Below are 14,697 nucleotides of genomic sequence, written 5' to 3' on the forward strand. Positions count from 1 at the left end.
CATGTCGCGAGTGACATATTTGAGTTTGCATCATAAAAATCTAAAAGTAATGTAAGTCATTAACCCAAAATTAGGTTTTTGTACTGAAACATTTCATTTTGTAAGTAATAATCTCACAGTAGTTTTTAGGTGAATATATATAAACATAATCCTCCAAATACCCAAGCATTTAAAATATTGGTTGTAGTATTGCCTTAATTAAGCAGACGTTATCGTTACTTTTGATGGCATTTAGCCACAACTTGGATACTTATAAAAGGTAAAAAGTATTTTGAAAATACTATTTTCAGTGAGCTGGTACGATCTAGCGTCATTCTTGGGGACTTGAAGGCAGCGAACGCATCCGGATGTGACGCAAATACGCAAATGATGTAAATGACATCATTCAAGATGGCAGCGCTGGCGTCCTTGATGCTCAAGTCTAGAGCAGGTAACAAATATCTAAATGAGTATTTCATACATTTTCCTCAAATGTAGAAAAAAAGGAGAGAAATGTGTTTATTTATTCTCAGCTGCTCCGCGCTTTCTGTAAACATTTTATAAGGTTTTAAATGTTACATGCTAAGTTAGCTAACTAGCCGAGTTAACGTTAGCGTTTCAATGTGTGAGTTAACATTAGCACTGAATGGCATGTCAAGATCCTTGATGCCTGTGTAAATAACAAACGTTAATTAGAGAATGCCTTTTCTGAAGAAATTGCGGTGTGACTGCTGTCTATTGAAAGGCTGACGCTACACTGGGTTGCTGGCTTGAATGTGTAAGAAGAAGGTGAATTAGTGAGAATAGTTGAAAAAGTGGGAATGGGTTTAATTAGTATGAATGTCATTGAAAAGTTGAATAACACACATCATGTTTGAAACGACTTTAGGCGTTCATAGAGAATTATTGGCGTATGTAAATGTAGATGTATTTATGGATATGGACAGTGGTGTAGTCTAATGTATTGTAGTGGGTATACTGTATATGTACATATACATATATGTGTGTGTGTGTGTGTGTGTGTGTATATATATATATATATATATATACATATACACACACACACACACACACACACACACACACAGTGGTGCTCATAAGTTTATGAACCCATGCTAAAGTTGACTAAAAAGAGCAATAAAAAAAATGTATCTTTTGGAAATTGATCTTAATGCCTTAATTAAAAAAATAGGAAAAATCCAACCTTTACAGACACCAGTTTTCTATTCTAAATATGGCCCCTGTATTTTAAGGAAGAACATTTATTTATTGACGATACATTATTCATTCACAAAGAAAATTGGTGTCTGTAAAGGTTGGATTTTTCCTATTTTTTTTAATTAAGGCATTAAGATGAATTTCCAAAAGATGATTTTTTTTTTTTCCTCTTTTTAGTCAACTTTAGCATGGGTTCATAAACATATGATCACCACTGTATGTATATATGTGTGTGTGTGTGTATATATATATATATATATATATATATATACACACAGTGCTGCTCATAAGTATGGTACCCATGGTCAAGTTGACTAAAAAGAGGAATAAAAAAAATCATCTTTTGGAAATTGATCTTAATGCCTTAATTTAAAAAATGAGGAAAAATCCAATCTTTTAAGGACACCAATTTTTTTTTGTGAATGAATAATGTATTGTAAATAAATAAATGTTCTTCCTTAAAATACAGGGGCCATAATTAGACATACCCCTATGTTAAATTCCCATAGAGGAAGGCAGATTTTTATTTTTAAAGGCCAGTTATTTCATAGATCCAGGATACTATGCATCCTGATAAAGTTCCCTTGGCCTTTGGAATTAAAATAGCCCCACATCATCACATACCCTTCACCATACCTAGAGATTGGCATGGTTTTATTTCAGTTAGCCTAATAGCTGGTTTGATTTGCATTGATATGGCTCTTATCTCAATTAGCTATTAAGCTAACTGAAATAAAACCATGCCAATCTCTAGGTATGGTGAAGGGTATGTGATGATGTGGGGCTATTTTAATTCCAAAGGCCAAGGGAACTTTATCAGGATGCATAGTATCCTGGATCTATGAAATAACTGGCCTTTAAAAATAAAAATCTGCCTTCCTCTATGGGAATTTAACATAGGGGTATGTATAATTATGGCCCCTGTATTTTAAGGAAGAACATTTATTTATTTACAATACATTATTCATTCACAAAAAAAAATTGGTGTCCTTAAAAGATTGGATTTTTCCTCATTTTTTTAATTAAGGCATTAAGATCAATTTCCAAAAGATGATTTTTTTAATTCCTTTTTTTAGTCATCTTTAGCATGGGTATGAATACTTATGAGCAGCACTGTGTGTGTGTATATATATATATATATATATATATATATATATTTTGGCCTTGGGGGGGGCATATCATAGTGGGGGGTCTGGGTGTCCTCCCCCAGGGAAGTTTTGAGCATCAACGACTTCATTTCCTCTATTCGGATAAACTTTAATGCACCATTTTACGGTGGAAATAGCTTTATTTAGCCTATATGAAGAAGAAAAACACAGATGACAATTCCAAATATATCAAACTTATAATGGAAAGTATTTCGTAGCGTGTCATTGGGCATTTATAAGTGGGTGTTTGGAAATCCTGGAGCTTTCTTAGTGGGTATACTGCGTATACCTGCGTATCACGTAGACTACACCACTGGATATGGAAACTGGGGTGTTTGTGATGTCACATGGACTTCTTTGTGCTGCTGGTTGCAGGTGTGTTGGTGCCTGGCCAGACCTCTCTGATAGACTCTGTGAGGTTTGCGTCTAAGAAGGCTGGCGGCAGCAGTAAGAACGTCGGTGGAAAGAGCCCTGGGCGGAGATATGGCTTCAAGAAACAGGATGGTAATAACCCATTATTCTAAAACCATTTCCCATAAGTGCTGTAGCTGTTCTTCCACACTGTTCTTGCACACACTCTACCGTAGCACTAGGGGTGTGCAAAAAAATTGTTTTATATTAAAGCTATTCACGCGATTCAAGCTCTACCGATTCAAAATCGATTCATAGAATTCCAAAAATCGATTCATATTTAAAAAAGAAATCTATATATATATATATATATATATATTTTTTTTTTTTTTTATTGTATGTCTACTGCAATCACAGGATGGATGGATAGATAGATAGATAGATAGATCATTTATTGATCCCCAAGGTGAAATTCAAGGTCCCAGTAGCTTACAGACATCACACACAACATACACATACATCATAACAGGATATATATATATATGGGAAAAGTAACTAGGTTTACATACTGTGAATCGTTTTTTTAATGGAGAATCGTTTTTGAATCGAAAATCGTTATCGAGCCTACAAATCGGAATCGAATCGTGACAATTTCTGAATCGTACACCCCTACATAAGCACCTTATCATGGTCATTGCATCACATGATCAGTCCATGCCAGACCTTTGTAATCACTTCACAAATTGTTATAACTCTTTAAATTTCTGTGAGTGATTTTGATGTATATGAGATATATGTGTGTATGTGTGTTTGTTGTGTTATGGTTGTGTAAGCTACTGGATGCCTAAAATTTCCCTCAGATAGAATAAAGTATCTATCTATCTATCTATCTGTCTATCTGTCTCTCTATCTTATCTATCTAAGCCTCAGATAAATGTAATCTTAGTCAAAAACTACAGTAGTTGTTGATATCTCAGTATCTCGATTGGGGGTGCAACATTTGTCAAAAGCAAAATATGTTACATTACATGTCATTAAGCTGACGCTTTTATCCAAAGCGACTTACAATTGCTATATATGTCAGAGGCCACACATCTCTGGAGCAACTAGGGCAACTAAGTGTCTTGCTCAGGGACACATTGGTTGATGTATCGCAGTGGGAATCGAACCTGGATCTCCCACACCAAAGGCATGTGTCCTATCCACTGCGCCATCACCACCATTCAGAATGAAGTACTGTGGTGCTGCAGAGGCAAATCCTATCCTACAGACTAAAGAAAACAAACTTTTTTTCGGTACAGATTCTCGCAGAAATCACGCTATAGTCATTTGAATTTTGATATTTTTCAATGAGAATAATGATACAAAAACGATCATTCCCTCCAATATCCTGAATCATATCGCAATGGCAATATCAGTCAAAAATAATCCCAATTAGACATTTTCCTGCGTATCGGGCTGTATTGTATAATTCAGAGAGTTGTGTTTGTGATTTAGCCTGTCCTCATAGATGTAAATGGGGTGGACAAAAAAAATTAAAACACCCCTACCTGATAACGTATGACAGTTAAGGTGATCTACTATTTCTTTTCATTTGGTCACAAGGAAACTTTGTCCATGCGGGGAACATCCTGGCAACACAGAGGCTGATGAGGTATCAGCCAGGAGCACATGTAAGTTTCACTCTCTGTATCAAAGACTGTTGATGATGAGGATGAGGATGAATCATTTTTATTTCAGTTGACATACATGAAACAAACAATTATTCCCTACAATTTGCCGCCGTAGCTAACCGAAAAAGGAACAGGCTGAAGCCGAGGCTTATTTTTGCCTATCCTATCCCATAATCCCCATAGAATCACCCAGAAATCCAACACAACTAAATGGCCCTCATTTATCAACCTAACGTAGAAACCAGCGCAGATATGAGCGCAGAAATCCTGTTACGACAGGCTTCACGCGTGATTCATGAAACGTTTGTATCACACCAATCACAGCGTAAGAATGGTCGTACATTGATAAATGCAGCGGCTGGAAACGATCGTAATTTAAATATCACGCCTCTATATGTTCTCGGTTTTGAGGCCTCGCCCCTTCAGTTTACGTCATGGAGATACGTAATCCGGCTGAGAAGCAGCACTTTTCAGAGGTGGAGATTGAAACCCTGATATCTCAGGATCGCTATTTGGCAGCCTGAAAACTGTTATTAAAGGCTGTAGAAAGACTGGGGAATGGAAAGAGATCACTGATGCAGTCAACAGTGTTGCCGTGGTAAATCAGACTCCAGCTGAAGTTTATTTAATGTATACATCCTTGACATATGTATGCTATAGTCCTAATACTAATATTCAGGCTTATATTGCAATCTCTTAGGCCTACATGGTTTACCTATATTTAAATAAACACACAGTAGCAGAGTTTATGCAGTGTCTTATTATTATTATTTTACTCTGTGAGGGAGTTCAGACCAGACGTAAGATTTTATCGCAGCCTACGCTCACGTTCAAATTGATAAATGCCTTGCTTTGCGTAGGAATCGGCGTACGCCTGTCAAACGCCTGTTTTAGGTCGTACGCACGTTTCATAAATGAGGGCCAATGAAACTAAATAATCCTAGTCATTTTACATTTTAATCAAATTACTTCATAACCCTTAATTTTAGATTTTCGTTGTTTTTTTTTTAACTCAACAGAGACATACACTTTTTCAACTCATCATTTAGTTCAGTGACTGTTGATGATTGAGTGAAAATGTACACATTCTCACCTTGTCTCGTCTTCCCTGTCCCGCAGGTGGGGATGGGAACCAACAAGACGCTCTTTGCTCTGGAGGACGGCTACGTCAGGTTCACCAAGGAGGTCTACGTCCCGCACCCACGCAGCCCCGAGGCCACCCAGGTCATCACCAAGCTGCCAAAGGGAGTGGTGCTCTACAAGACCTTCATCAGCGTCCTGCCAGTCAAACAGGAGGGCAAGTTTAAACTGGTGGACATGGTCTAAGACCGCCTGGACTGGACTGGGACCTTATTGTTTCCCAGGTATTCTTGTGTTTGGCCGGAATCAAGGAGGATTTGCGTTGACTGACACTTTGACTGATTTCGGGAGATCTAAATGAACAGCAACCAGAGAGCAAAGCTGAGTCGGTGGAAACCTGCAGACTCTGGGCCTCTTCCTTGGCTTCCTGTCTCCATCATTATGTGACAAACTATTGCACCTATAAAAACAGAAGTTCAGTTTTTATGTACACATGACATAACAATAAAATGTTTCCACTAAAGTTTTGACAGATTTTGTGTTAACGGGGTCAGTTAAGGGGCTAACCTCGCATTGCCAGCTCTATCTCTGAGGGCTGGCTACACCGCAGATGCATTCTGGGATAGGAGAAAAAAATCCGCTCTGGGTTGTTTGCATTTCTTTAAACCAATCACAATCGTCTTGGGCGGCGCCAAGCTCCGGACGCAGCGACGGTGGCTCTGCTAAATAGTCTCGGGAAGGAACTTGTTTTGGTGGAACATTTGCATTCCGTAAAATAAATATTAAATGAAGTTAACTGTTGACACAATCCAGTAACGTGAGCTCGTTAAATTAGCTTTATTCATGGTTAAACATCATTGGCTCTTACCAGTGTATCTCCGTGTGTACTTCGTCCACAGTAATCCCACCAATCGGTCCCAAAACATCCCAGTTAGAGGGGAAATGCCCTAAACATATTCTTTATAGATCTTTACAATCATACACCTGAAAGAAGTCTGTTGTTTCCCGAAGAGAAGGGAGTTTGAGAATGACAACACACAGAGAGAAGGAGGTAAGGGGATGTACTTCCATCGATTCAGACTAGCAAGGGGCCTACAAAATAGCAGCAGTCAACAATATGCTTATTCTTTTATTCAATACAGTCCATGGTACATGCCATTACATGTCATTTAGCTGACACTTTTATCCAAAGCGACTTCCAATTAAGTGCTTTCAACCTTGAAGGTGCAAACTCCAGACAGCAAGAAGTAAGTGCAAATACATTAGCTTTAAATAAGCAAAACTACAAAAAGCCACATGAAAGTGCAACTGTAAGTTTTTTTGTTTTGTTTTTAATTATCCGAGGTGCAGTCGGAAGAGATGTGTTTTTAGGCTGCGGCGAAAGATTTGTAGGCTTTCGTATGGTATTGGTGCCAGTGTTGTGCCTGAACGCGTTCATTGAACGATAGTTCATGAACTCGTTCATATTGTGGGCGAACGTGAAATGAACGTACTGTATTACCGCCTGATGAAAGTTACTGTGAACTTGTTCATTCTGGTGTCTGTGAACGGCACGCTCTCTCAGTTTAACTTCGTTCAATAGGGCGCCAGATTTCTATAGAGCCTTCCAGGCGAAAACCCGGCTAAAACACACCGTAAACAGGCCTTAATATGTAGCGGAAAAAACACCCAATCTGGCAACACCAGCCACCAGTGTCGCACCGCCACATGCATCATCAAAACAAAAAGCAGCATGGAGGCGACAAAGTCGTATGATCATTTAAACAAGTTTTATGACAAGGTCGGTGAGGATGGGAAAAATCTTACATTTCTGTGCAAACTTTGCCCGCCGTCAATAATTTTGAAAAATAATAGCTCGCAGCAACATATGGAAAAAAAGAACTATGAACTAGTTCATTTTTGGAACTGTGAACTGAACTTTGAGCTAGTTCATGTAGAAAGTGAACTTTCCCAACACTGATTGGTGCATAACCACAGGCTGAAGTCATTGATCACAGTTATTCACTGGGAACTTATCACTTTGATTAACTGCGGCGCCATTAATGTAATACTGAATATAATACTGTATTTACTGTATTCAAGTTTTATATGTTTAAATCTACTATTTAATGACTTGGGTTTTGTGTCAAGGGTATTATCATGGCTTATATTAGTACGTTAGTATGTTGGTAGTCTCGCTTTGCCAGACTTTCCACCACAGCGCTGCGGAGGAAGGTCTGGCTAGTCCACTCAACATTCCTGGATGGGAGAAAAATGTGCTCTGTTTTATTGTCATTTCTTTAAACCAATCACAATCGTCTTGAGCGGCGCTAACAGTGCCTCTGCAAAATAGCCTCGGGAAGGAACTTGTTTTGGTGGAACGTGTACGTTCAAAAGTTGTTTTAGTCGTGCAACAGAAAACTCAGATTGGACAGATAGTCTAGCTAGCTGTCTGGATTTACCCTGCAGAGATCTGAGGAGCAGTTAACCATAGTCCTCACAAATCCACCGGAGTTTAGAACGCCAACACAAAGGAAGCCCAAGGCAACGGATATCCAGCCTAAATGAATGAAATCCGGCGGATTTTCCGGCAGCAACGGAGCAATCCCGGAAGTGTAACGTCAAGGATATAGACTACTGTAGTATGTTGGTAAGTGCTTTAAGGGCCAGCTGTAATGGTTGGAAAGGTGCAATACCAAAACAGACCACAAGATGTCCTACAATCACTTCTGCAGAATCAGAATCAGCTTTATTGGCCAGGTTTGCGTAAACAAACAAGGAATTTGACTCTGATTAATCTAGTTTATGTGCTCCTCAGTTTGATTTACTATATCAGGGTCTGCATTACACATTGACAAAGCAGGTCTTTTTTCTTCATATATTGAAGTTACAGAATATAACTAATAATTAATTAATAAAAAAATAATTAACCATAAGCAGAGTTTTCCCTGCCATTATAAGATCAGGTGCAGCACCTAAACCAAATGAATGTAACTAAAAGACTTTTCTCAGATCTAATGATTGTAGTTGGACTTCTTTAGATAGTTTTGTCTTTGAGCTTTTTGAGTGCAGTTTCTTAATTATCTGCTCTAGCTTTTCCAATGTTTTAGCCACAGATGTGGTGATAATAACGCTACAAAACGATGTGGAAAAAGAGACGCAAAACTACCACGAGATACACACCGACTACAAAGAGACGCCACATGACCACAGAGACCCCAAACAACCCCAAAGAAAACAAAAATGACCAAAAAGAGCCACAACAGACCACAAAGAGACACAAAATGTATGGGGAAATTGCATTTTTACATTGAAAAACATAACATTTTCTTGAGGAAGAAAAACTAAACCCCCCCGCCAAGCACTCGCACCTAAGTCTTCCACAAAGATAGGGAAGACACTGAAATCTTAAGAATGATACCTCCTAAGATGCATGATTATTCAGTCACTTGGGTGAAAGGCAGTGGTCTTTATATCATATGAACAATCTGTGTATATAAAATGTGTTTTGAATGATACGAGCTTATCAGCGACATATTTTATCAGCATTTCTTTGAAAGAGCCTTTAACGGGAATTAGGAGATAAACGGGAAGAGTTGTATTTCAGAGGCTTGTGGTATGCAGGGGGAGTTGGAGCGCTGTCATGAAGCAGAACAAATTATGGATTCGTGGAGTTTGCAGACATGGCATTCTATTTCTTACATGGTGGAGGCTAAATCACTGTCTGAGTAATATACCAAGGATAAACTGAGAAATATTTCCTTAAACCACAAGTGTAAGCAGTTAGATTCTTTAAAATCTGCTACACTGTTTTTCCTCTTTAAAGGTCCTATGACATGCTGCTTTTTGGATGCTTTTATGTAGGCCTTAGTGGTCCCCTAATACTGTATCTGAAGTCTCTTTTATATAGACCTTAGTGGTCCCCTAATACTGTATCTGAAGTCTCTTTTATATAGACCTTAGTGGTCCCCTAATACTGTATCTGAAGTCTCTTTTATATAGACCTTAGTGGTCCCCTAATACTGTATCTGAAGTCTCTTTCCCGAAATTCTGCCTTGGTGCAGAATTACAGCCACTAGAGCCAGTCCCAACTGCTATGCTTCACTCGTTTGAAAGCCATGATGTCTCTCTCTCTTTCTCATGGGTGGGTCAAATTCTCTGGGCGGGCAAAGTAGAGAAAGAGGAGGTAACCTTTCTCCTTATGACATCATAAGGAGGAGATTCCAGATCGGCCCATCTGAGCTTTCATTTTCTCAAAGGCAGAGCAGGATACCCAGGGCTCGGTTTACACCTATCACCATTTCTAGCCACTGGGGGACCATAGGCAGGCTGGGGGAACTCATATTAATGTTAAAAAAAACTCATAAAGTGAAATTTTCATGCCATGGGACCTGAAGTTACTGAATAGCCACCACGTTATTGGTTCTCAGTCCAGGTCAGTATCAGTGGATGCACAAACAACAAAGTGCAGTCTAGTTGTCCCAGATGCTTCCTGGTTGGGGTTGGTTTGTGTTTTCTGTGGTTAATGTTTGATCCGTTTAAAGAGAAACTGTGCTGTCGTACTTTACCTCTCAAACTCAAAGTACCAGTAATTGGTGATGAGCGCAATCCAAACACAGTTACTGTTTAAATGATGCTTGGCAAGCCAAAAAGACCTCGATGAGAGTGAAACTTTTCGAGGTTGTTGTTTTTTTTTAGTCAATCTTTTTACTTTTGCTGTTTGGAAATGTGTGTAGAAACTCAGTGTGAAAGACAATGTTTGCTTTTAAAGTATGCATTTCAACCAGTGGTGGAATGTAACTAAGTACATTAACTACTGTACTTAAATAGAAATGTTGAGGTACTTGTACTTTACTTGAGTCTTTTCTTTTCATGCCACTTTCTACTTCTACTCCGCTGCATTTCAGTGAGAAATATTGTACTTTTTACTCCACTACATTTATCTGACAGCTTTAGTTACTAGTTACTTTACACATTAAGATTTCTGCACACAAAACACATGTAGTTTATAACATCTGATGTTTTATTATAAATGAAACTAGCCGACAATATAACGGCCACCAAGTCCAGCTGAGATGATCAGACCATTAAACACACAACTGTTTGGATTCTTTAGACTTTCTACAATGGGAGGGTTTGTCTCTACTTTCAATACTTTAACTACATTTTCCTCATGATACTTACACACGTTTACTAAAGTAACATTTTCAATGTTTTCAAAATCGACTCACTGCATATAAAAAAAAACTCTCGAAAATCTTTTAGACTTGCAGTTGTCTGAAATGAATGATTCAGCATACTGCATAGCCTAAATGAAATTCAAAACGAAAATAAAATGTTTTCAGAAACACATTTCAGTGAACTACTTTTGTAAAATAAGAGACGATTATTTGTGTCATTTTCTGTAGTCTGTGGCCCAACAGCTAAACTAGGTCTCTAAGCTAACGTTAGTCAAAGTGTTGACATATGAAAGCATCAAACATGCATTTTAGATGAAGGAGATGAGATTATATCCAGTTGTTTGTCGTTACATAGTTTGTACAGGACACAGGAGTTTTCTACCTGGAAGTTATTGGAAACAAACATTATGATTGGGTCTATAGAGGTTCTTTCTGTAACTACATAGAAAACATACCGTCAGTTGTTTTCGTGCATTTTACGATTGTAGTCCCAAAAGAATGTAATTATTCAGGGTGTCTGTCAGTGGACAGCGTTAGCATCCTATGATGGTCTAAATGTTGTTTCAGAGGTTTTATAGACTCTTTCAAGAGTAAAAGTCTCATTGAAACACTGAACATTCAGGATTTAATTGGTATAAAATGTGTTCAATACAAAGACGTTGAATGAGACAAATGATATCCTGATCTTTAAAGAATCATATTTGTCAAACCTTTGAATCTATCCCCCATTATACCATTCTTGGAAAAACACAATGTAAAACCTGCCATCAATAGAATTGGACAATGCAGAGATGTGTCATTGTCACCGTTTGGGGAGTGTACAGTCATAGTCATTATTATACAGAGATCCATCAACAGCTCCACCTCAAAGCACAAGGATTCCCTTCCTGTAACTCTTCTCTTGTCCCTGATGGCGCCACCCGCTTGGCTCTAACCCCTGTAGCCTTCTCCCTCATGCTGCAGCTTGGAAACAAACTCTAGGCCCACCAGACAGACAGAAACATGGAGCTATGTGCTGGGCAGCAGGAGGGAGGCGGTCCCTGGAGCGCTGTCGGGGGGTTGACTGGGGTTGTGTGCGTCTTCATTGAGATTTGATGAGTGATCCTGGGGGTGAATTGACGGATAAACATCCAGAGAGTGCAGATCTGCCGGGGATAAGGACTGGCGAAGGGTTTCTTCATACGTTGGTGGAGGCTAGAATGCAATGGGACAAAGGAAATAATATGATGTAATCAGGGCTTTAAACTTTGGCCTGTATAACATTGTAAAGTTACAAGCCAATTTGGCGGGTGATGAAAGCATCTGTTTTTAATTGGCCGGCTGCAGAAACGATCCAACAAGTCAGTGTTTCCAGATTGGTCTGTTTTCCAGCAAGAAATTTGGACGGTTTGGTGTGTGTTTGGCTCGGAAACGAATGGAACTGCGCAAAACAAAGCAGAGGAGCTGAAATAAAGTAGTAAAGTTAGTTAGGAGAAGAAAACGTGGAGATATTATTCAAGAGTAAAGTAAATGTCAATGTAAATGTTTATATTGTATCTACCATCCATCAACCCAAACATACTTTTAAAGAAACATGGATGCTTAAATCTCTCTGTTCTATTAAAGCCTTAGTTTAGCCTAAACCTTTTTGATATTAATGAACGTCCGTTACATTCAAGCCATTGCCAAATGAGTTGCTACAAAGCTAATTAAGAATATCAGCTCCACACAAATCTCTGTATTTCTCAGTGTGACTATGTTTAGAAGATTGTGTCGTCCGGTGACTTTCCCGCACAGAAACTCGAGTGAAGATAATGACCTCTTCTGAAGAGTCCATCATGTTTTTTTAATCCTCCGTGTCCTCCTTGGCTACTAGCAACTGTGTGGAAGAGGGGTGGGGGGTGCGCGATCACGGAAGGCTTGTATCATGTGGACGCACCGACAGTGTTGCTGTCATTACTTAGAATTCCTCATGGGGGAGACAGAAACTACGCATTAGCACCCATTGCGATTGTGATTGGTTTAAAGAAATGCCAATAAACCAGAGCACATTTTTCTCCCATCCCAGAATGCTGTGTGGACTCGCCAGACCTTCCTTTGCAGTGCTGTGGAGGAGGTTCTTGCAATGTGGGACTAAGGTTGTTATAACTCAACTTACAGAAATAACTCTTAATTTGACATATTCCTTCAATTGTCCGTGATAAGCCTAGCATAAAGGCTGAACGCAGTCTCTGGCCCCTCTAAAACTCACTAACACTTTGTATCATGTTTTTAATCTGTACTCAAACAGAGATGTAAGAATGCCGATTTGTGTTTTTGTTGAAGTTACGTGCAACTACCCCTGAGAACTATTTATTGGTGTGCAATACTTCCCAAAGTCTTGTTCTCACAGTGAGGTTGCCAGGTTTGGTAGCATCTTTCTTGTACAGAGATCTCCAACCTGTGTCGACTAGCCATGGCTGGAGACCCATGCTGCAGCTGGAGGTGTCTCACAGAGGTGCTGGGTGGATGGTTTTTCAAGCTAATAGTTACAGCATAAACCACAAAATCTCATTTTTACTTTAATGTTGTAGTGTTAATTAGTGAGCTTTAGAGGTGTCAGCAGGCATATTTATTTGACCTGTGGAGTGAGCTAGGCTAACTGTTTCCCCTGCTTGTAGTCTTTATGCTAAGCTAGGCTAATTACCTCCTGACTCCAGTTCCATAGTTCCACATCGCTGCGGAGGAAGGTCTGGCTAGTCCACACAGCATTCCAGGATGAGAGAAAAACGTGCTCTGGTTTATTCCATAGACTGTATATATTAGTGGACAGCGCATCCGGTTCAGCAAAATGCGGCAAATGCGGAAGTGCCTTAAACCTGCATTCTATCTGAATTCCAGCAGGGGGCGAAACGTGCGGTTGCAAAAAGGAGGTCCGTTTCTATAGAAGTCTATGGCGAAATGACCCACTTCTCACTTGATTTATTACCTCAGTAAACATTTCAATTAAGAGTTTATATTCTCAATCGCTAGTTTTAAGTCTTCTGCAACACAGAATGATGTTCATTTTTTGAATTATGGTCTCGTTGATTTTAAAATCGGCGATAAAGCGGGGATGTTTTAGGGCGTGGCTATGATGTGATTGACAGTTCGCGGCCTGTCAATCATGACAGAGGTTTAGCAAAGCTTATCCATGGCACGTAAACTTCACTTTGGGGGTTGACCAGCTTTCGTCTTCGTGACTGTGACAGTTGGTCGCCTAATAATGTCTTGTTCAACGTTCGGTTGTACGACAAGACACTCAAAGGAGTCGGCAGTTCAGTTTTTCCGGTAAGTAACGTTACATTTTGTTTTAATACCGTTTTTCGTTAGCCAACGTTAGCATCCCAATGAATATCAGTTAGCTAGCTAGATTGCACCTTGCTAACCAAGCTAGCGGGCTAACTAATAACGTTATGCAGACCAGACCGTATAAACGGATTAAAATTAATATATTTAACGTTACAGTCGTATACAGTAGGTATGCACAACGGTCTCGCCGGTAATCTGTTTTTAACCATATGTGATGTTATTGCTAATCGATGCGCATATAATGGTAATGTTAGCTTAAAGTCAAAGCCTGATAGCTAACGTTATAGTGCAAATTCATATAAACCCTATTCGCACGGGATTAGAATCATTTTGGGACCGCTGTGTGATTTAGAAAGTACCCCCTCACATCTGAGTTTTGTGTGGGGCATTCGCACGGGACAAGCGGAGATGCTTTTACTTGAATATACTGAAATATATGTACCCCGCCCGAGAGTTGGGCAACGTTACCCGGAGGCGCCCGAAGGACAGGCACAGACACCCACACAGCATCACCGTCACCCTCACCTCGGACAAAGCCGCGCTGGAGCGCGTCGACGGACGGGGCAGTAGGCCAGAATATCCGTTTTTGCAATAAAATGTCGCACATGAAAAAATATATATATTATTGTAAAGTTACATAAGTGTTCTATCTTCAAAAATCTTCAGTTCTGCAGCCAAATGTATAAAGCACCAGGTTCAATATTCTTTTCTCAAAATTCTAAATACATTATTTCAGACTGTTAATGTACCTAACAAGCATGCTGCAGGAGTTATTAACCA

General features: G+C 39.3%; 1 protein-coding gene across 1 annotated transcript; it reads left to right on the forward strand.

The window, feature by feature from the left end:
- The first annotated feature begins 287 nt into the window (after positions 1-287).
- Positions 288-5,969, forward strand: mrpl27 (mitochondrial ribosomal protein L27). The gene is made up of 4 exons (XM_031323979.2): positions 288-430; positions 2,721-2,849; positions 4,302-4,369; positions 5,489-5,969. Exons 1-4 carry the CDS (start codon positions 376-378, stop codon positions 5,693-5,695), a joined length of 459 nt encoding a protein of 152 aa, XP_031179839.1. The 5' UTR covers positions 288-375; the 3' UTR covers positions 5,696-5,969.
- The last annotated feature ends 8,728 nt before the right edge of the window (positions 5,970-14,697 follow it).

This window comes from Sander lucioperca, chromosome 5 (genome assembly GCF_008315115.2).
Source record: "Sander lucioperca isolate FBNREF2018 chromosome 5, SLUC_FBN_1.2, whole genome shotgun sequence".
NCBI lineage: Eukaryota > Metazoa > Chordata > Actinopteri > Perciformes > Percidae > Sander > Sander lucioperca.

Bases quoted from the DNA above. Each gene is read 5' to 3' on its own strand.
- mrpl27 (XM_031323979.2), top strand. From the start codon at position 376: ATGACATCATTCAAGATGGCAGCGCTGGCGTCCTTGATGCTCAAGTCT. The intron at 2,850-4,301 runs GTAATAACCCAT...TTTGGTCACAAG, and splicing joins TGGCTTCAAGAAACAGGATG to GAAACTTTGTCCATGCGGGG. The intron at 4,370-5,488 runs GTAAGTTTCACT...CCTGTCCCGCAG, and splicing joins GGTATCAGCCAGGAGCACAT to GTGGGGATGGGAACCAACAA.